The sequence below is a fragment of the Phacochoerus africanus genome, chromosome 2 (assembly GCF_016906955.1).
Source record: "Phacochoerus africanus isolate WHEZ1 chromosome 2, ROS_Pafr_v1, whole genome shotgun sequence".
Lineage (NCBI taxonomy): Eukaryota > Metazoa > Chordata > Mammalia > Artiodactyla > Suidae > Phacochoerus > Phacochoerus africanus.
The window spans coordinates 34,616,484-34,638,543 of record NC_062545.1 but is presented as its reverse complement, the minus strand read 5'-3'; the positions used below and the strand labels follow the sequence as shown (position 1 = coordinate 34,638,543).

At 40.5% G+C, this 22,060-nt stretch overlaps 1 protein-coding gene across 2 annotated transcripts in view; it reads right to left on the bottom strand.

The window, feature by feature from the left end:
- PTPRK (protein tyrosine phosphatase receptor type K) overlaps positions 1–21,487 on the bottom strand; it is a 570,706-nt gene extending 549,219 nt beyond the window's left edge. The window contains exon 1 of one of the 2 annotated variants that reach the window (XM_047758978.1): positions 21,139–21,487. In XM_047758978.1, coding sequence (XP_047614934.1) covers positions 21,139–21,235 — 97 coding nt within the window. In that variant the 5' untranslated portion in view covers positions 21,236–21,487. The remainder of the gene's footprint in view (positions 1–21,138) is intronic. The other variant, XM_047758985.1, reaches the window with a different exon arrangement.
- Positions 21,488–22,060: the final 573 nt, after the last annotated feature.

Here is a 22,060-nt window from a genome sequence, read left to right as displayed (position 1 = left end):
ACCACCATTGGAATTTCAAACTTTTGTTGAAAATCCAATTTTATTTCATAGTGTTATTTTTCTTTTAAAACCAAGATACAGGTTTATTTGAAGACAAATGTGAATAATGAGCTTGTACAAATATGTCCAAAGTAGAACTGCCTTCTGTTGTTTTGTCAAGAGTAACACCCTAATAGGAAAAGTACATATAAATAAAAGTCAGAGCTACTTTATTCATATCATCTTGTCATAAACAAGAACCAAAAAACTATTTTAAAAAACTACTTAACAGGAGTGATCTCTACTCACAAAACGATGAAATGTAGACTTTTAAGATTAAAAAATACTTTAAAAGGCATTGAGTCCAACAATCTCTAGGCAGACCAGGTAGTCAATTAAGTTCTTGATAAGCCAGAGAGCAAGTTATTGTAATAATAATACCTTACTTTTGTATAGCTCCTTTAAGGTGGGAAAAGCATCTTTACATAAATTACCTTATCTGATCCTTAAAAGCCAGTAAAGAGTTAGGGTGGTGATTATCCCTAGATGGAGGGTAAGGAAAGAGGACCAGGTAAGTTAAAATCAGTAATTCACCAAATTAAGCACACCCTGTGTTCTTTATAGTCCACCAGAGGTGCCATAATAATAGTTAAAGAATGACCTTGGAGTTTATAAACCATTGACCTTGGAGACATCATAAACCTTGGATTACTTCATTGAATTGTAGAGACCATTATATGAAAAAATGCAATGGCTTTCCCACTTTTTGGTCAGACCCACAGAGGGAAATTCACCTCACATTGTGACTCAGTACACAGAAATATAAAGATATATATAAATCTATTTAATCAAAATCAAAGTTTCATGAAACAATACTTCCTCTATGAGATGCATGCCTATTTTTATTATTGTTGTTATAGTCTCATCTATTTCATTAAAAACAAACAAACAAAAAAACTGGTTGTACCAACTACACTGAATTTAGTACCCACAAAATGAGTGGTCATGTGCATTCTGAAACACTGAGCCGAGGCTTATAAAGGCTAGACCCAGTAAACATTAAAATGTTAATTGCCAAAAATAGTATTTCTAAAAATAAATGTCATAAGTTAGTGGACCTAAAATATTTTTTAAAAGAATATACTGTTTGCCCTTGAAATGACAGTGTAGACAAGACATGTGAACAGCCCAGAGAAATATACACCAATGGCTTCAGTTACTGACACAAAATCAGGTCGAATTGTGATGCTCAGGTAAAATCATTGTTGCGTCATGCCAGCAGGGTTCAGGGGAAAAGCAGCAAAATATAGCAAAAAGTGAATTGCCAATCTTTATCAGACCCTACTTATTCAGGATAAAGTGTTGAGATACAAAGTAATACAAAGTAGAAGTTGCCTCTCAAAAACAGATGTTCTAAAATGGGTTGTCCCTGGTAATATAATCATATGATTAACTCAAAATTGGAGGGGAGTCTTTCATTTCAATCACTGTGACCACTACTGGTAAGCTTTCCAGCCTTATGAATTACAATATACCTAGCATAATTAAATCTTTGATTATACAGCTAATTCAGTCATCTTTGTGAATATCAATTAATTGCAAGAGTATTACAGGCATAAAAATAAGGGAGATTGAGTTTAAAGTCTACTGATCCCAGGTCATACAGTAGAAATTGATTTTATAAAATAAATCTCTGAGAGCTTATGTTAACATATGCCTCTTTCCTATAACCATATCAGTGCAGAAAGAAAACTTTCAGTCAGTTACATACTACAGGCATACCTTGTTTTATTTCACTTCATACACACTGAGGTTTTTACAACTTGAACGTCTGTGGCAACCCTGAGTTGAGCGAGTCTTTCAGTGCCATTTTTCCAACAGCGTTTACTCACGTTGTGTCACTGTGTCACATTTTGGCAAGTTTCAGAATATTTCAATTTTTTTCATTATGATTATACTTGTTATGATGACTTGTGATCAGTGATCTTTGATGTTAGTTACTACTACAACTTTAGCGTTTTTTACCAATAAAGTATTTTTTAATTAAGGCATGTACACTTTTTTATAGACATAATACTACTGCACACTTAACAGACTACAGTATAGTAAAAACAACTTTTATACAAAAAATTCATGTAACTCAATTTACTTCATTGTTCACTTTATTGCAGCAATCTGGAACTAAACCTGCAATAGCCCTGAGGTATGCTTATACATATTTATTAATATTGAGGAATATTTATCTCTCTCTTCCCACTTGGTTTCTTCAAGGAAGAGAGACCACTAATTGAGGATAATGAAAATCTATATTTTGTTTTGAACAGACTGGGAAAATTTTGTTATGGAATTAGTTTCAAACTGTAAAGTTTGGAATGCTTCCAAATTCTTGAAATTGTCTTATATGAGGGAAGGAGGGGAGACAGATTTTTTTTTTTTTTCAGATATGAGATGAAAGACTTTATATATGATATACAGAGAGAAATCCGTTTTGCCAAAATAAGTCACTTGGGCACTGTCAGCATTTTGTCATATATTATAAAACTCAATACAAACACATATACACCCCCTCCTACCAAAAGGGAAAAACACACACACACAACATTCACAACCTGCCCATTTAAAAAAAAAAATCTATTGCAATATATGCTAATGTATGCACGTCTTACTTTTAGACACTACCTTCCTCATAGGCAGAGCCTAACAAAGGCATATGGGGCATAGGGATGTTTGTTTAGCAGGATTAACCTACAGGACTTTTTTTAGAACATGGAATAGCCTTGCCTTAATGTTGTAAAATTGGGTTGTGATGATGGTTGTACAACTATAAATACAATAAAACTCATTGCGTTTTTTTTGGGGGGGGAGGGGAGAGCATGTGTTAAAACAAACATTTACTTGTATGTGACAGTGGTAGAGATTAATGAAAAAAATGTTTGGGAGTTCCCACTGTGGCACAGTGGGTTAAGAATCTGCAGCAGCTCAGGTTGCTACAGAAGTGCAAGTTCAATCCCAGGCCCAGTGCTGTGGGTTAAAGAATCAGGCACTGCCACAGCTGTGATGTGGGTCACAGCTGCAGCTTAGATTCAATGCTGTGGTGCAGCCCTAAGAGAAAGAAAGAAAAGAAAGAAGAAAAAAGGAGAAGGAAAAATACATATATATTTAAATCAAGTAAAATAGCCAGTTTAGCTAACAACTGTATAATTCTGTGAAAATAATAAAAGATCATTAAAGCAAGAGCTCAAATAAATTAAAGAAATATGTGTTTTACATAAAAAGATAGATTTTGTCAAGGTTAATTTCATATACGTCAAAAAAAAAATTGATGGAGTTCCCATCGCAGCGCAGTGGTTAACGTATCTGACTAGGAACCATGAGGTTGCGGGTTCGATCCCTGGCCTTGCTCAGTGGGTTAAGGATCCGGAGTTGCCGTGAGCTGTGGTGTAGGTCTGAGACTCGGCTTGAATCCTGCATTGCTGTGGCTCTGGCGTAGGCCGGTGGCTGCAGCTCCGATTGGACCCCTAGCCTGAGAACCTCCATATGCTGCGGGAGCAGCCCTAGAAAAAGGCAGAAAAAAAAATTTCTTTTTGACCAAAGTAACAATGCATAGAAGAATGGGATGCAAATTCATTCACTTCCACGACATTTATTCTCCAAATATTTCTGAATCACACAAATGCTGGGTGCTCTTGTGGGCCACAAGTGGTGTGTGTTATTACAAGGATTACACCACAATTTTCAAGCTATATTGGCTGGAAACCCCCCACACATTGTATAATATTCTGGAAAAGACAGTGTTTAGCATGAAAATGTACATAATCCAAAAGCACTGGGATGCTAACTCTTTAAACTTAGCAGGGCTCTAAGTTAAGAGTTCTTAAGGACAGCCCGACTACTGACAGCATCACCTGTAACAAAAATAGTCACCCAGGGCAGTAAGGAAATTTAAGCAGAAAGTCTTCCTGGGACTTTTTCTGGGATTAGGCTCCACACTGGATGCTCCAAAGCCACTGATAGCAGCATTTTATATCTATGAACCTAAACCTTGTTGATAACCAAATCTTCACTAATTGGGTTTCGAGATGGAGCAGTCTTTCTCACGCTAAATTCTGCTGTTTGGGAAGAGTGTTGTAGAAAGATCCCATCATTAAAAAAGGATTTACTCACTGGGCCCCTGACCTCCACACATCTAAGATTATAATGCACTGAGTGGTATACTGGAGCAAGCCCATACCAGCACCTGACAGTCAGTTATTAAATTTTTCAGCAATTTTGTGAGTCAGTTGTTAATCATAGCCATTAAAAAAATAAATTATAGAAACTTACATTTGAATAAATTATATTTAAATCAGAGGCGCTAACTCAAAATCTTTCTAATTACTGTACATTTTACTATTATCATACATACTACACTTACATTTTGAGGTTATTTATTTCTCTTTATCCATATGGTGGAAATACTATATTGGGTAGTTGTTTTGTTTTTTGTTTTTTGGGGTTTTTTTTGAGAGTTGATTGTTAAACATCAACCATCATCACTATTACGTCCTCATGTTTCCCTGAATATTGTGTGCCCATTCTTGGGAATTTTGCCACGATGCCTTTTTGATCCAGAAAGGCCTAACTAATCACCCCAGGAGTGAGTGACTGTCCTTTCCCCATGTCCCCTCTCTCACTGAACCCTCAAATCTGCATTATACCTTATTTATTCTAGATTCCAACTACACTGTGAGGTTCTTCAGGACAGGGACCTAGTCAACGTCTTCATCCTTCTCTCATCTCTGGGCTAAACATCTCTAGCCTGGCACAAAATGGACATGCATTGAAGGTTGGTGAACTTAACCGAATTAACATGAAAGAACTGGGACAAAGTGCCTGATACATCTCAGTGAATGAAGAGGCCCTGAGCTCACCAGCCTCCAACAGGGATCCTAATCAATCACAGGAATGCACAGAGCAATGCTGCCTGCCCCGGCGAGGTAATGCCAAAAGGAGAGCCCTAATTTAGACAAGTATCTCCCACTTTAACAAGCTCAAAAGGACATACTATTTGACGTGCTGTCATTACAGTTTACATCTATTGCCATAACATACAAAACAGATATATCCTTTTTGTCACTGCTCACATAAAAGACAACGCTTGGTATAGCTGTAACCCCAACGACAGTAGATGAGGGTGTCAACAACAATAAGTCTCCACCTCAAAGGAAACATTTCACTGCTTTCAAGGAGCGGCACCAGAAAAAACATCATTGCTGATATGACATCCTGCCCCTCCTTTCTCTCTTCCTCTTTACTTGACTATATTTGAAAGCAACATGAGACACTCTTAATAAAATTACATGCTTTTTTAAAAGGTGTTGGTTAACGGGGGACCTTTGAGGTGTAATTACGAAGGAGTGATGGGGATGGATAGAGTGCACTGCTTTCCTGTCTCCAAACTGTGAGCACAATGCCAAGAGACCAGGAACGATCTCAAAGGGATATTTCACGGAATGGCACGTACCTGTGGGAAACTCAAAGATCTGCCCTAAGGATTCCAGTACAGCCCTGCAAGCAATTCCCAGGCCTCACCTAGGATCTGCATTCCTGATAAGAATGGGCCAGAAAAGGACACTGTCAGAATCCAAGAGACTCTACCTTTAACAGCAAGGATTAAGAGCACCTGCTTCAGAGAGAGCCATCTGGTGTAACACGCCTGGTGAGGGGTTTGTCCGGTGCCCCCACGCAAAAAGATCAGAAGCCACAGTCTGAAACACACTAGCTAAAACTATAGTTGCTGTATAATTATACTTACATATACTGCCTATGTTCTCACTCCAAACACAGGTCTGCCATTCTCAGTAAATCTCTCTCGGATTCAATACCCCTTATATGGCTGTTGTGAAACATATAAAGATCAGTCTGCTTTACAAATAACGAGGTCATGATTCTGGAGCACAGAACAGTCCAGATATATGTTTCTTTTTTGAGTGGATCCATATTTAAGATTACAGGTGCCAGAGAATTTTTTTTTAATGCTCTTTTTTATGAAGACATGAACCTGGTCAAATAGTGTGCCAAAATGACAACATCTTAAGAAAGTTGTAAATGGAAAGGAGCTTATGAAGAGGGCCTACTGCCAGCAGAGGTACAAGGACCCATATTAGCGGGAGTATTCAGTCAGGATACATAACTGCATTATTATGGTGGACTAAATATTGTAAGAGCACTGAGCACTTATCTCAGCAAGATTCAAGTCTATGGGTGCAAAAAGTTTCTCCTAAGTTGACAGGGAGGTTTAATTATATCTGGAGAGCGAATATTTTCACAGGTATAACCCATGGAAAAGGATGTTTGTTTCAATTAAAGCCAAAAGAGATGTAGTAAGAAGGTGAAATAGTCCTAGAAATCTGAAGCTTGAATTGGACATGAAATCCTTGGTTGAGTTTAAAAATGCTTCCCTCCTCACAGACTAGCCAAAGAGCAATTCTGCAAGTGAGCTAACAGCTGTCAGAAGTTCAGACAGCCCCAGGCTCTATGCAGCAGAACTCCAAAAGGGCTTTACCCCATTGACAATGGTTTGGAAAAGCCTGGGGGTTTCAATGGATCTGAAACTCCTAGGCTAAGGACGATTAAATATCAACAGCAACCTTCAAAAAGAAAAGAGTAAACATTATCTAGAATTCACAGGTAAATGGATGTTCTAAATACCAGTAATGCATTTACTTACCTCATGTCAAATGCAAATGAAGCATACAGATATCCTTTAGGAAAACAACATTCTTTAGGAGCTAAGGAGGCCTCCCATTTCTCTGCTTAAGTCCAAACATCTCATCTCTAAATCTGAGTGCTGCTCCAAGACAGGACCTTAGTCTCACTCAAATAGAAACTTCTTGAAATGGTAGAGATCTCACTCCTCAACTTTCTGGTCAACTCCCATTTTAATCTTATTCCCAAATTAGAGTTTTCGTATTTTAACTGAGATTAAATCTCTCCAGAGAATAAGCAGTTTCACCAATGCCCCAAACTTTCCATCTCCTCCAAGCTCACTAAAAAAAATATTAAATGCATTTTCCAAATGTTATATTGGGTATTTTATACCAAAAACTTGATCTCCTTCACACATTCACTCTAGCACCCCCCACCCATCACTATTTCTGAAGTTTGGGTCTATGTACTTTGGCAACTTTGATTTTGTAGGTGTTTTTTGGTTTGTCTTTGTTTTTGTCATTTGTCCTACAATTCTGATTCTAGGAATCAATGCAAAAACTGCCTCATTTTCATAAACATTGAATTATATTGTTTATAGTCCTTGCTGTAATCTTTGTTAACCGGCAGACGAGTTGGTCTATTTTAGGCATCCTCTTATCTACTCTCTGTTGGGTTTTATTTTAAAGTAAATTTTAAAAGATAACAGCAAGAGATCAGAGTATTCTGCAAACATTGTTTAATTCAGTCCAGTAATAATGATGATGATAATGATAAAAGCCAAAGTGAATGACTTTTATTAGTGTGCAAGGCACACTTCTAAGCACTTTAAATAGGTATTCCTCAAGACAAATATCCGAGATAGGTACTTGAATCATCCCATTTTACCAGATGTGGAAACTGAAGGAATGTGGTTGGGTCACATAGCAAGAAAATGTGAGAACCAGTATTCACAGGCAGGCAGGCACGTTCCAAAGTCTGTGATCTTAAATATCATGCTATATATTCTGAGTTTCCTTTGCTTAAATAAGAAATGGCCAGTCAGAATGGCTATCATTAATAAGACTACAAACAAATGCTGGAGAGGGTGTTCAGAAAAGGGTACCCTCCTACACTGCTGGTGGGAATGCAAATTGGTACAACCACTAAGGAAAACAGTATGGAGGTACCTCAGAATACTAAATGAAAACTAAACAAAACTAAACCATATGATCCAGCAATCCCACTCCTGGGCATATATCCAGATAAAACTACAATTCAAAAAGATTCATTTCCCCCCTCTTATGTTCATTACAGCACTATCTAGTCACAAGAGCCACAACATGGAAGCAACCTAAATGTCCATCAACAGAGGAGTGGATAAAGAAGATGTGGTACATATACACAATGGAATACTACTCAGCCATAAAAAAGAACATGATAATGCCATATGCAGCAACAAGGGTGCAACTAGAGATTCTCATACTAAGTGAAGTAAGTCAGAAAGACAGTTACCATACGCTATCACTTACACGTGGAATCTAAAATACAGCATAGATGAACCTATCTACAGAACAGAAACAGACTCACAGACATCAGCCTTGTGATTGCCAAAGGGGAGGGGGGGGGGAGTGGCATGGACTGGGAGTTCAGGCTTAATAGATCCAAACTGTTATATTTAGACTGCGTAGACAATAGGTCCTGCTGTATATGTATAGCACAGGGAACTATGTCCAATCACATGTGATGGAACATGATGAAATAGTATGAGAAAGAGAGTATGTGTAGATGTATAACTGTGTCACTATGCTGTTCAGCAGAAAATGACAGAACAATGTAAATGAACTATAATCAATTTTTTTTTTAATATGTGAAATAGGCATAAAATGCTAGTGACTCACTATAACAAAACAGCTTTCGAAATTTCTATTTCTGAAGCTTGGGTCTATGTGATCTGGCAACTTTAATTTTGCTTAGAAGAAATTCACACATTTCCAAAATCACTTTTCCCCTTAATTCACCCGCTGTAAGTCCTGTGAGCCTCCTTTAATACAGAGGTTCAGAATCTCCATTTCCTGGTAGGGCAATGGGTGTATCTAAATGACAATACTGTTGCCCCCATTCAAAATGACTGATCCAAGCGCCAGGAATAGAATTTGCTCTGCTTCCAGGATGCAGGTGCAAGGGGAATGTGGGGGATGGTCAAGGTTCACCCTCATTATTCCTGGTTGCCTCTCGGATCTCTAGTGGCAGCTACTACTTTGGACAATACGCTCCACTGAATCAGTACAGGAGGCAGGTCAGAGGCACCAGCGGCAGTGGCTAAGCAGCTGTAGGTCATAAGCCCATAGGAATCTGCGGCCAAAACATCAGGGCCTAATGGAGGCACATTTACGAATGCTTCCAAAGAGAGAATACTTGAACTTTCAAAAATAAACATGCAGTCTTCTGGCTGACTTATTTACACTTCAGATTATGCAACTTTTGAGAAATTCCACTTGGTGGAATTTTACTATCATCATGGCATTTCTTTGCATAATTCTTTTTCAGTAGGCTTCTAGCTTTGGGTGTGTAGACCCAAAGATAGGGAAAGACTGCTGACACACTGCATTGTCTGTCAAGTTCTAAAGTGGACCAGCAAACTGTGAGAGACAGACTGCGCTTTGAGGCATGTCAAGCCACAGGGGTATGGTTGGTCACAAAACAGCCCCAGGCTTCACCCGTGAATCACTACATGTGGAGCTATGCGAAGATTACTGCTCCTTAATTGTCATAAGAGTCACATCTCTTCCCACCAGCAAATCCGGGCCCTGCCACTGACACACAGTAGATGCTCCAAGAAATGTGGAGTAGAAGAATAAAGTGATGGAAACCTCAAAATCATGCTCTCATCTATTAGGCAAAGCAGCTCAGAAAGCAAGAACATTTTTTCTCTCTTCATGACAATATTTAAAAAGAAAAACTATACACACAACTGGCTATATATGAGCACAGTCTTTAAAACATATGCTTAAAAATTATCAGTAAAAATATTTTATAATCACATAATCTTTATTAACATATCTGGCCAAAATACAAAAGCGTTTAGAGCATTACAGAGTAAAATTTAGATATATGTATAGAAAACACATATATGTGAAAATGATTCTGAGGAGCTATATTTTATGATACATAATAAAATTACTCATTGCTCCCCAGAACCTTCTGATCTTCTTTTTCATACCATTTTCCCCCAAAACTTAGATATGCAAATAACTTAGACTGCAATGTATAACTTAAATATGCAAATATACAAAGTATCTATTGTTTGCATTTCCATTCTTCACCATATATTTTGTGCCTTCAACAACAATTTCTTTATTATCCAAGTTTATATTCCCAACAGAAATAATTTATACAGTACTTTCCAATCATAAAAGCACTTCCTCATATTTTACTCATTTTACGTTTAAAGGTGTCCTACTGAGTAACTAGAGAAGATATTAAAATCACTCTTCATTGTAATATTCCCATTTTAGTGACAAGGAAATTAAGGTCAAGCAGTAAAGCAATTACCTCCAAATCTCAGAGCCAGAAAGTGACATAGCTAGGACGGTCTTACGGAAACCCAAAGTTCTGTACATTGAAATGTTTCCTACACAGATCTCCAAACAATCCAACGAATCCTTCTGCTCTCAGAAGCAGGTCACTGCTAAACCCTTCACCTCGTGTATTAAAAGTAAGTACTTAAATATGAGTTTGAAGGGAAAAAAAAGGATCGAGACTATATAGCACTCTGCCTCAAAACAACCAGATTGTTAAGGCAAATTATTACAAACGTCACTATACAAGAGTCACAGTTATCGGAAGTTCTCCTGTGGTGGGTGCAGCAGGTTAAGGATCTGGCACTGCCACAGCTGTAGCACAGGTCACAACTGTAGCACGTGATAGATCCCTAGTCCAGAAACTTCCATATGCCACGGGCACAGCAAAAAAAAAAAAAAAAAAAAAAAGTCACAGCAATCACACTTAATGAACATCTAATAAGGGGTTAAAAAAAAAGGGCCAGAAAGAAAATATCAACACACAGGGAAGAAAATAATAATTCAAGAAGTTCTTTAATAGACAAAGGTGTGTAAAAATAAACCTCCAGTGACAGAATGAAGCATGCTGAGCAAACAGAAGTTAGTAAGCTTCCTCTACAACCACTGTCTTCATCCTTAAGTGCCAGGCCAGCTGCTCTGGCCAGAAGAAGGCCCTTGGCAATGGTGGAAGTGCCTGGGGATGACACTCTGGTCTAAACTGGCACAGCCACATTTGGGCCTCTGGCCCAGTCACAGTTAGCTTTAGGCCTCATATGTAACTCAGGCCTGAGAGATAAATCTCTCATTGTGAGAGGGGAGGCTAGGCACACAGCTGCTTCTTCTCTACATTTTATTCATTATTCAGTACCTTTTCACAGCAATTCTGTCCAATATCCCCCGTTTTCAGATAAGTATTTACAAAGTTAGGCAGCAGAGGTGAGAAGATCAAAATTATAAATGAGTTCACCTTCATCTCTTGAGTTTTTCAAGATTTGTTTCCAAAGTGAAGAGTTAGTAGGTTTCATTTCTGTGTGTCAATTAGCATCATTTATCACAGCATAGCTTACCCTTTGGCATCTATTAAAAATAAACAAATGCATATATGCCAACACCTGTTCAAGCATGTATATATATATATATATACACACACACATAAATATATATATACACATAAATATATAAATCCTGTAGGATAACTGAAAAAACAAGCAGTTATCTAAAACGGTCTCTTTCATTCACACACATACTAATTATTATCACCTCACACTTGGATTACTATTCTAATCCAAGCCAGTTGTTAAATCAGGTTTGCCTTTGGAAACCGCGGTTTCAGAACTTCAGAATACAAACTAAAATAATTAAAGAAAACCTTAAATAATAAATTACCATTAAGCAGAAACAAAGTATATGTTGTAACAACAGTGACCAAATAAATCAAAATCTTGGGTTTGACCACAAGTTCTTCCAAGCTATATGACTCTGAGCAAGTTAAATCAAATGAAGGGGCATTAATTTAAAAGGTCCAGTTGAACACTCAAAATTCTGTCAAGTTTTAATGTTGTACTTATGCAATTATAAGGCAAAGAGAATAAAATCATGAAAATAATAAAATGCATGCTTTAAAGTAGGGCTTAAAAACAAAAACAAAAAAAAAAGCAGCACACTCCCTAAATTACGAACAGCTGATTTTCAATGCACACAAACATGCCAGGAACTGATTGCCTCTTTCCCTTTTTCCTCCTCCACCCTCTTCCCCTTAGAGACGAATTCTTCCTGACATTACCACCTAGTGGTCTAGAGCAGGGAACTATCTGATCCAACTGCCTTTTTCCCACCACCTCCTTCCCCACCCCCACCCCACCCCCAGCCACCACCCAAGTACTATAAATACACATGCAGGTGCACCCAGATCTTTGCTTTTACTGCTAGTGCTTTATTTCATTCTATCTCAAGCAACCACACTGTGGTCTGGCTGCTTTTGCAGAACCTATGCCCCTATCTGTTGACAACTGATGGTTTGATCCACAGTACCCACCCCCCATCAGTCCACAAGACCTGGTTGGGGGGATCTAAGGGCCAAGCCTAGAATACCAGTAAACTAGGGCAATCGGCATACTTCCCCTCAGGGGCTGGATACAGGATTCACCGAATCCAATCCCAGTGAACCTCCGGGGGGGGGGGGGGGGGGGTCAGGTGCCCAACACATAGTTCACATTTTCCTAATGGACCAGAACCTGGGAGCTGCTGAGGCCACCTCACCTCCATATGGAACCTAAGAATGAAGTTCTGGAGCATCTCAAAGCTAAGTTGATCAGGCAGAGAAAGACCATATCCCAGCAGAATTATGTAAACTCCTAAATCAATTGTCAGTTGGGAGAGGCAATACATTTCCCTTTTGTTACAACAAGCCTGCAGTTGCATTTTCTGCCAGTATGTAACAACAAACCACCAAAACAGCCTAATTGCTACATCTGTGTATATATATTCAATAATGCATCTTGGTTCCACTACTTCCTCACACTGTCACCTGAGGCAAGTTAATACTTAACCTTTCCAGGCCTCAGTTTGCAAAATGGAGATGATTCCAATTATGGTGAGGACTTTAAATTACGTAAAATACTGATCCGAGGTCCAGCAGGTTGTTAGACACTCAGCAAATGGCAGCTCCTACAGTTGTTTTTGCAACTGATTTTTGCTCTCTCCTTTCCAATGTGTGAGGGAATAAATGAACCTAATTATTGCTGACAAGAATAAACATAGAACTAGTACAAAAGGCAAGCTCTAGAATTTGGTGTAAAATTAGAAAAAGTAACAAATCAGAACTGCAGACTTTAGGGTTCTTCAAGATGGAAGTAGCTTTCGGAACGTCTCTCCATCACTAAGTTTTCCTCTAAAACTGATCTGTACACAATAAACCCCTTCCTTTGAACCCTAGTGTCTAAAATAAGGAAATGTGCAAATCACTGATTTGTAGTTTATTCATTAACCCAGCAACTATATTTTTGTATTAAAAACAATACAGGTTATACAGACTTTCATTAACAGTATGACACATGTAGAGAATCTGGCTCTGCGTTGCCCCAAACTCCAGCTCCTGATACCACAATACAACCAACTATTATGGGTTAACACTAATTTATATCGCTTGTTTTTCATTAGTTTCTGCCATAACCGTGTCATTATGCTAGTATTTTCCGAGTCGCTAGTGAATGGCAAAAAACAAATAGAGCAGTAGTGATTTAATCAGAGACTTCACTGTTCAAACAGCCAGCAAAAGTAGACACATTTAGAATAGTAAATGGATAACAAAACGCACTTACAGGCTCATTAATAAGAAGGCAATTAGGTCTTCTGGGAAAATTCATTTTCTAAAAGAATGCTAAAGCAAGCTATAAAATGCAAGTAAAATTGTGTTTTGACATGAATAGTGTACACTGTCTATTACATCATAATTTCCCTCTGGAGAAAACTGACAAGAATCTCTGTTCTTAAATATGAGCACAAAAGACAGTAAAAAGAACACCACTGATATTTAATGCATTCTACCTAACTCCCATTCATTAACTCTGACTATCCTATAAATGACTTCCTTATTACAAAGATCCTTAAATTACACTTAGAAGAACTATAAAACAAGAAACTATGGCTACTAGCAAAGAAAAGAGAGAGAGAGAATATTGTTTCTTGCATCAACATATCAGTATGCTAAGTAAAAATGATTGACATCTATCATGTTTGGTTCCTCAGATAATATGTTTACCTTTAAATATTCTTATATAATACATTCACAACCAAAACTATTTAGCCTTATTTTTATGATATTACGAAACATTTCTTCCGAAATTTTCTGAAAATTTTAAGAAAAACCTGAATAGTATGGTTGTTTTGATGTGTCTGGAGTATTATAATTAAGTAAATACTGATCAGAAGTGGAACTCCAGGGAAATTTGTTTCATGTTGTAATTAATCCTTTCACAATATTCTTACAATTCTACAGTGAAGTGCATGTGGCAAATCTTTGCAGCCTGAGCTTTCTTTGTCCTAGAGCAGTGTTTCTCAGAAACTAAATGTTCAAGCAACTCATCTAGGGATTTTATTAAAATGCAGATTCTGGATCAGAAGGTCTCAGGCGGGCTCTGATATGTGATTATAAGATCATTACAAGTTCCCAGGTGATGCTACTGCTCCAGGGACCACAATTCAAGTAGCACAATTCCAGGGCATCTTGTAGTTGACAAAGCCAATGACCATGAAGCAAGCAGCCGTCAACCCCTAAATGGGCACTGAAAGCTCTAGAAAGGCTTCCTCCCTCTACTCTTGAATTTGCAGAATGACCTGGGTCGAATCACATCAAGGGGCTGTGGCCAGTCTGCCACTTAAGCAGCTGCTGGGTCACCCCACTGCCCAACAAGGATTAGGCAAATTTCTGTAGCTGATCAGCTGCTGCCCTGGACAGGGTTTGTAGCGAATCAGCCTACAAGCAGCTGGTTAAGGAGTAGGCTATGCTGGGAAGAGTTTATATAAATAGATACCGATCTGGAGGACAGTTTATTTTCTCCTTTAAAGTATAGTACAGTGTATTATATACTATATAGTTTATGGCGTTTCCATTTCAATTCCTTCATTCATGAAATAGACAAAATAATTGTCAATTTTCACTACTCTATTCAAAATGTAGGTATAGGAGTTTGACCCAATCAAACTCCTATACCTTAGTTTCCTTATCAGACCTTTCAGCAAAAAGTTCTATCATGGATAAGGTGTGAGTGTATGTGTGATAGAGAGAGAGAGAGAGAGAGAGAGAGAACACAGACAGACAGACACACACACACACACACACAGAAGTATATTTACAACTTGCAGCCTTTTCGACAAAATTAAATGCAAACAGTAACTAGTAACTATTTCATTTGGCTTTATTTCCGAGTTCCCCATTTGAAAATGATTTCTAGAATAACACCTGTAAAAGGAATCAGCCAGCCCTGCTCTGCTCATCATTTTTATTAACAGAGTTTTGTATCCATAATCATATAAAGTGGAAACATGGATTACTTCATCTAAGGCTACTTAATTTGCTCCTAAAACAATGGTAAGTGGCGAAATAAGCCACTTATAATTGTTATGGATTATCAACACACAGAGGAAAATGCCAAAAACTCACCCAGAGTTTAGTGGGGAGACGGCAATGTTCCACAAGAGGCTCGAGGTGCCTCTCACATCCCAAGCCCAATGTTTTCCCAGAAGCGCAACAATCTACAAAACCTCACAAAACTAATTTTTCATTATGTAAGTCCAGGGTTTATTATAAAAATATGAACTACAAATCAAAAGACTTCCTATGAGAATACTGCAGGAAAATAAACATACCTCTCCCAAAAGAATTTTCACGGAACGAATAAAACCTTTTATGTGGAACTATGTTTCTTTAAGGGCATTTTTCAAAAAACACACTTCCACTACGATGGAATTTGAAGTTTGTAAACTACCTCCAAAGTTCTCTTTGATTCACACATTCAAACAAAACTTTTAAAGTTTTTCAAAGCCCAGATGTATGTCATTTATCTCAAAATAACAGGCAATGTGGCACTCAATTTTTTTCTATCCCATTTCCAAAAAGGAACTCAACGTCTCTCTTCCATTGAGCGATATATAAGTACACATACTTTGTGATAGTAAAAGATTATTTCATAGATTTACGAGTTTATTTCTACCTTCAAAGGAGATAAAAATTAGTTCGACTGATGTACTCTGTTATCAAACACCAATTTAAGAAATATCCTGAATTGATAAAATACCATTATTCAGAACCATGACAAACAGCATGAGTTATGATGAAGAAAAGTAATGTTCAAAAGCAATTATAACCTTTTTAGGCAAAAAGAAACACCATTTGATAAAGGAACACAAGCCAGACACATATGATCAAAGGGTAAAGTCTGAGGGAAGTTTGTTACATCCACGGAATAAGAAATAAATGTGTTTGGACAAAAGCAAAGGCTGATTTCAATAAACAAATCAAAAATAAAGCCTTTTTTCCCCTTTAGAAAATTAAAGATCAAACACACACACACACACAATCCCAGGGTTCTTTGTTTGTCTTTTGGAACAATCTGTAAACTCCCTTGATGTTTCCTGCTCCCAATCTTCCAGCATTCCTCTTCCTGCCCTCCACGAAGAGCAAGGAGGGAAAATAGGAAGAGCACAAGGCAGGCGAGGACAGCATTTTCCATGCCTCAGAAAAGCAGGTCCATATTTAGCATGACTTATACTGTCTTTAATCCCACCTTGAGAAGACCTAGAACACAGCACTTCAAAAGCATTACTTGGCAACAACCTAGCTTCTCTATCTAGGACCCTATCACATGAATTAAATGTGTGTTACAGGACATAAAAACAAGAAGTCAACCATCATTGTCTGAAATATGAGGTTAGGTGGGTGGACTGGCGCTTGCTGTGAGTAATGCTTGAGTCATATTTCCAGTTTTTAAGAACATGATCATCACCAAAAGATATCTGGTAGAAAGAAAAAGGTTGTGATTTTGTGTATGTGCATGTTGAGCTTTGTTGTTCCCAGAGGGGAGTGGGTGAGAGTGTGGGAGAGGGGCAGAGTGGCAGAGAGGTTGATTTATTTTTTTCAAATTCACATTTATGAATACAAAGAGAAGAGCTGTCAGCAGCACACATGCCAAAGCCCAAATAGCAGCCAGACCTGCTTCTTCCCGTCTGGGTTGGCCAGACACAAAACGACATCTTGCAATCTAGGAAAATCAACAGTCAGATGTATGGAGACCACTTATTAATTCTAGTTTCGAATTTGGAGTTTAAATGAATTGAGGAACTCAGTGATTCTGGCCAATCAAAACTAGGAAACCAATAGGCAGACTGTAAAAAGCTGTCTCTGATATATCTTCCCAGTAGATAATAAGTATAAGAGAAATTTAATTCACATACAGAGACATCAAAAAAGGAGACACTGGGAAAGTGGCACCACTTAGATGAGCTTTAAAGTTCTGAGGGATCAAGTGAATGAACAGTGTGACATGCCAGGAACTATATCCAAGGCAGGATCTGGAGTTGCATTTCCAGGCTCACATCATACTAGAGAGACAATAGTCCCTCTCTAGGTCACTGATAAGACTGCATCTAAAAAGCTGCATATTTTTCTCCCACTGAGATAAAAAAAGCTGAACAGCCCATAGTTGAATGGACAGCTAAAGAAATTAACTAAAAATAAATTTCATCTATAGTTGGAATACTATGAATGTGAACAATGACTTCCACAGGTTCAGCTCAAGTAAGGATTTACAGGAGGTAATTTTTTTTAACAAATTAAAGAATAATATCTCTCACTGTGCTGATAAAATTATGGTCTGGCCAATCTAGGATGTTTATGTTTAACAACAATTCAAATGAATGACTGGCTAAGTCTCACACACACACACACACACACACACACATACATTCCTTAAAGAGCCTGTGCTAAACAGGAGTGTGGGAGCAAGAAAAGACTGAAGTCAAGGCACTTAGCTATCTTAATGTATGATGATTACACCCCAGATAGCTGCCATATGATGCTTGATAACTTACAGTGCTAGCTCACATAAATATTCCATACCATCCTCATAAAAACCATGTGGAAATGTCAGAACGGGTATTATCATCCCCATTTTACAGATGACAAAGCTGAGTCTCCAAGTTACCTCATCTGTGACTGCTTTTGTCAGCCATCAGAGTCCGAACACAGAAAAACATTCTCACACTATGATATCACGAGATGACAATGACACTGCCCCGTGAATAAACTACAGTACATCTTTGTGTTTTTTGGCCTCGATTTCCCCAGACACAACACAGATCTGACAACAGGCATTGTTTTAAGTGAGCAATTTAACTGAAAAAATATAAATTGAGATTTTTTTTTTAACCTTTTTAGGGACGCACCTGCGGCATATTTAAGTTCCCAGGCTGGGGGTCAAACAGAAGCCATAGCTGCTGGCCTGCATCACAGCCACAGAAACGCAGGATCCAGGATCCAAGCCACCTCAGCAACCTACACCACAGTTCAGCTCATGGCAACGCAGGATCCCCGACCCACTGAGCAAGGGCAGGGATGGAACCCCCTCCTCACGGATCCTAGTCAGATTCATTTCTGCTGCGCCACAACAGGAACTCCTAAGTTGAGATTTAGAGGAAGTTCTAAAAGTTTAAGTTCTAACGAGGCTCACAGTGCAGCATTTTTATACTTTAACTTCCAAAGCTAAGAAAAAAAGTCACAAATGATGAAACTGTTCTTCAAACTGCGGTTTAAACAAAGCAGAGTGGGTGAGTGGGCACATGATATAGCAAAGATCCAACAATCTGCCATCTTTCACTCTAAAAGTGGTAAATTGGCCTGATGAGTGTGATTTTTAAAACATATTTAACAGGGTATTTTAAAACTCTGAACATGTATTTTATATTTCTGAAGCAGTTTTACTTAAATTTCCCAAAAGAAATAAAAATTAATCATTTAAAGTAGAATGTAAGGAAAACAAAGCAAAAAAGAATACACCTCCATCTGACTTCATGTCTTTGCAACAAATCTGCCACATAATCCGATGATAGTAGAATAATAAATGACTTAAAATTGGCAGAAAATGGGAATTTTTATGAAACAAACTTTTAATTTATGGAGAAAGGCAGATCCACAATTTGAACTGTGGGAATAAAGGGCATTCATTTCTGGGCATAGATAGTTAGATAAACAGATGGATAGACAGGTAAATCCTGAATAGCAAAATTCTGAGATACAATCCTGGCGGAACTGCGTTTATTAGGACTGCACATCCTTTTACTTAAATATAAAATAAAGTCAAATGTTTCGCTCTGTCACCAAAGAAAAGCCAGGCATATTTAGTTAAATCACTTAGAACTGGCTAAGAACACAACTGTTCATTAGAGATACAAGAACTCTAAGGATCAGAAAAGCTCACCTCCACATTCTGCCAGAAGAAATTTAATATTTACTTGTTAACTAGAGGGTAAATAACATTTGAAAAGAGAAAAAGAAAAGTTTCTTTACTGCTGAAAATATAACCATTAACTGTTGAGACATTAATAGTTGCGACTCTTAAATACATGTAAGTTTAATCATGCAACTGGTAGAATTCCAACTTTCAATTAACAAACTACATGTCTTTTCAAGCGAAGGCTCTCTGTGCAGTGACAAACACTGTGCAGAAATCAATAACCACTCCAACCTGCCTACATTATATGTCTCACATCAAGCAGGCTTCCAATACTAACTGGCATCACATGTCAAAGATGGTTGCAGTAATGCTTACTCCAGAAAGAATGAAAATTAAGCTATCAGATCATTCATTGCACTGAGCTGTTATCCTCTGCATACATTACTAGTATACATAACTTTTCCTCTACTCGGTGCATTGCATAATCTGCCTGAGTGCACACCACAGGCTGCCACCTGAATCTGTTGTCTAATTCCTTTTATAGAGTTCTAAAGGAGAGAAAGGAGACGGAAGGGAAATAAACATTACTCCGGGAAACAGCAATCTGAGTTTATTTCCAGGAAACCGGGCAGCCACAACAACGAGAGAAACTGACAAGTGCAAAGTTCTTTCGTTCTCCGCGTCCTGTGGCCACAGCCAGGAGAGGGGCTGTCGCTTCCCCCGTCTTCTCCAGCACTCCTCGGCCACCTCTGCGTCTCCATCTGCACCGCGAACCCAGGCAGCGCTCGCCAGCCAAGCTGAGCTGGGTAGGCTGGCCAGAAAAGTTGTCAGGACCGGCGGGAGGCAAACGATTGCCCGGGAGCCTGCTCCCCAGCGTCCACTTGGTGAAACTTCAGAGCCCCCAGAGGAGAGAACGAAAGAAGCAACCGACAGGAAGGATGACAAAACTGGAAGGGAACGGAGGATGGGAATGCGAGAGACGGGGCTTCATGGACTTCTCTAAGTGGTTTTACTAGAATACAAAGTGCTTAACACGCGAGACCGCACCGCATCCCTCCTTTTGGGTTCTCCTGGCGGGTGGCAGTCGTTTGCAGTCCCCAATCATCCAAGCGGGCTCCGGGAGCAGCTGGGCCAGCTTCGCGGTGGCTCTGCCGAAGAGGTGGGCTCCCACACCGCGGGTCAGGCTTCCCCGACCCGGCGCCCAGACCTCGCTGCCCAGGACGATCCTTAGAATCATGTTTCCAAACACCTAGCAGGCTCCGCCAACACACACACACAACACACACACACACACACCCTACTCCGCGCAGTGCCCTAACCCACCAGGCGAGCCCAGGAGCAGCCCGCCACTGGGGGAGGAGAAAAGGACTGCGGGAAGGACGGGGAAGTAGTTAGACAATAGTCAAGGGAGGTTATTCCCTGGACAAAAAGCACCTGGCAAAGCGCGCCGAGGTCAGTCCCTTCGAGTCTCCACATTTCTGACAATGGCTTCCCGGAGGAAAAAAAATTTGTGAACGCTCCAGTGGCAGAGAGCCACAAGCCCGCACCACGAGCAACAGAGTAGCCATTCCCAGAGTCGTAACTACTTTTTCTTTCTCTCTTCCCCGGCGCGGTGCAGCCTGCGCCGGGCGCCGAGAATCCCAGTTTCCCAAGAAAAGCCCGGTCTCGCGCACTCCCCACAGCCCTGCCCGCCGGCGCTCCGAGCGAGCCTCTGTTGGGAACAATGGGTCGCGAGGATGAAAGTTACCTGAGCCGGTGGCGCCCAGGAGAGTGCCCCGTGTCCCACCTGGCATAAAGTCTGGGGACATCGCTCCCTCCGCCTGGTACACCCCCGGGCCGCTAAAGCTTCTCCTAAACCCTTGTTCCCAGCCCTGGAGTGGAGCCGATTCCACCCCCGGCGAACCCGGGCCCGGGGCGTTCATCGGGGTTCCGGAGTTCCGGACGCCCCCACTCCCACCCCGCGCCCCGCCCCGGCCACTCACCTGCGGAGAACTGGCCTTGGGCCGACCCTAGGAGAGGCCAAGGGGAGAGGAGCAAGAGCGCTACAAAAACAGGCAGCGCCGCCGCCGCTGTATCCATGTCGACTTTGGGAGAAGTTTCAAGCCGCTTTGCAAAGAGCGGCCGGGGGTATCGCAGCGAAATCCACGTCTGGGCGGCCGGCCGGGCCTGGCGGAGTGAGGGCGGGGAGTCGACGGCCGCCCTCCAGCACTTTTTCCTGCTCCGCGGTCTCCAAACTACCTCTGGGGCGCCAGCGTCGCCCGCGTCGCCCGCCGGCCGCGGCGGCAGCTCTCCATACTCGGCAGAGGCTGCTCCTGTTAGTCAAGAGTTACTTTGCTCGGGGAGGGACGGGGGCGGAGCCAGGGGTGACGTAGCCCCGCGGGCTCGGGGCGCTTCTGAGGAATGCTGGCTCGGGCGCGCCGCCGCCTGCCGGAGAGACGCGCGCCAACCCCGGCCGCGCGCCCAGCGCTCCGCTTTGCCTTTGTTCGCCACCCGGGCCCTGCCGCCCGCCGCGGCTCCGGGCCAGCAGGCGGGAAAGGGGACCGCGCACCGCTGGCTGCCCTGTTCCAGAAATCGCATTTGAGAAGCGAGAGTTGGGTAAGCAGTGTGGCCGGACCCCGGAGGACAAGCTCAGAGAAACCCCGCCGCCCGAGCAGTGCCGTCCTGGGGTTCTGTCCCCAAGGTGGAGGTCCCATCGGAGCGCTGGCGGTAGGGAGAAGCGTAGACGTGCCCGGAGGAAACACCCACCTGCCTTGCAAACTCTCTGTTCTCTATTCATGTACTTGGGAATAAGACACCCCACCCCCGTAGAAAACTTATTGTTCCTTCTTCATACAAAAATAAAACTTGAACCAAAATAAATGTTCAGTAACTTTCCAGCGTGAACAGCTGGCATGGCTCCTTTCT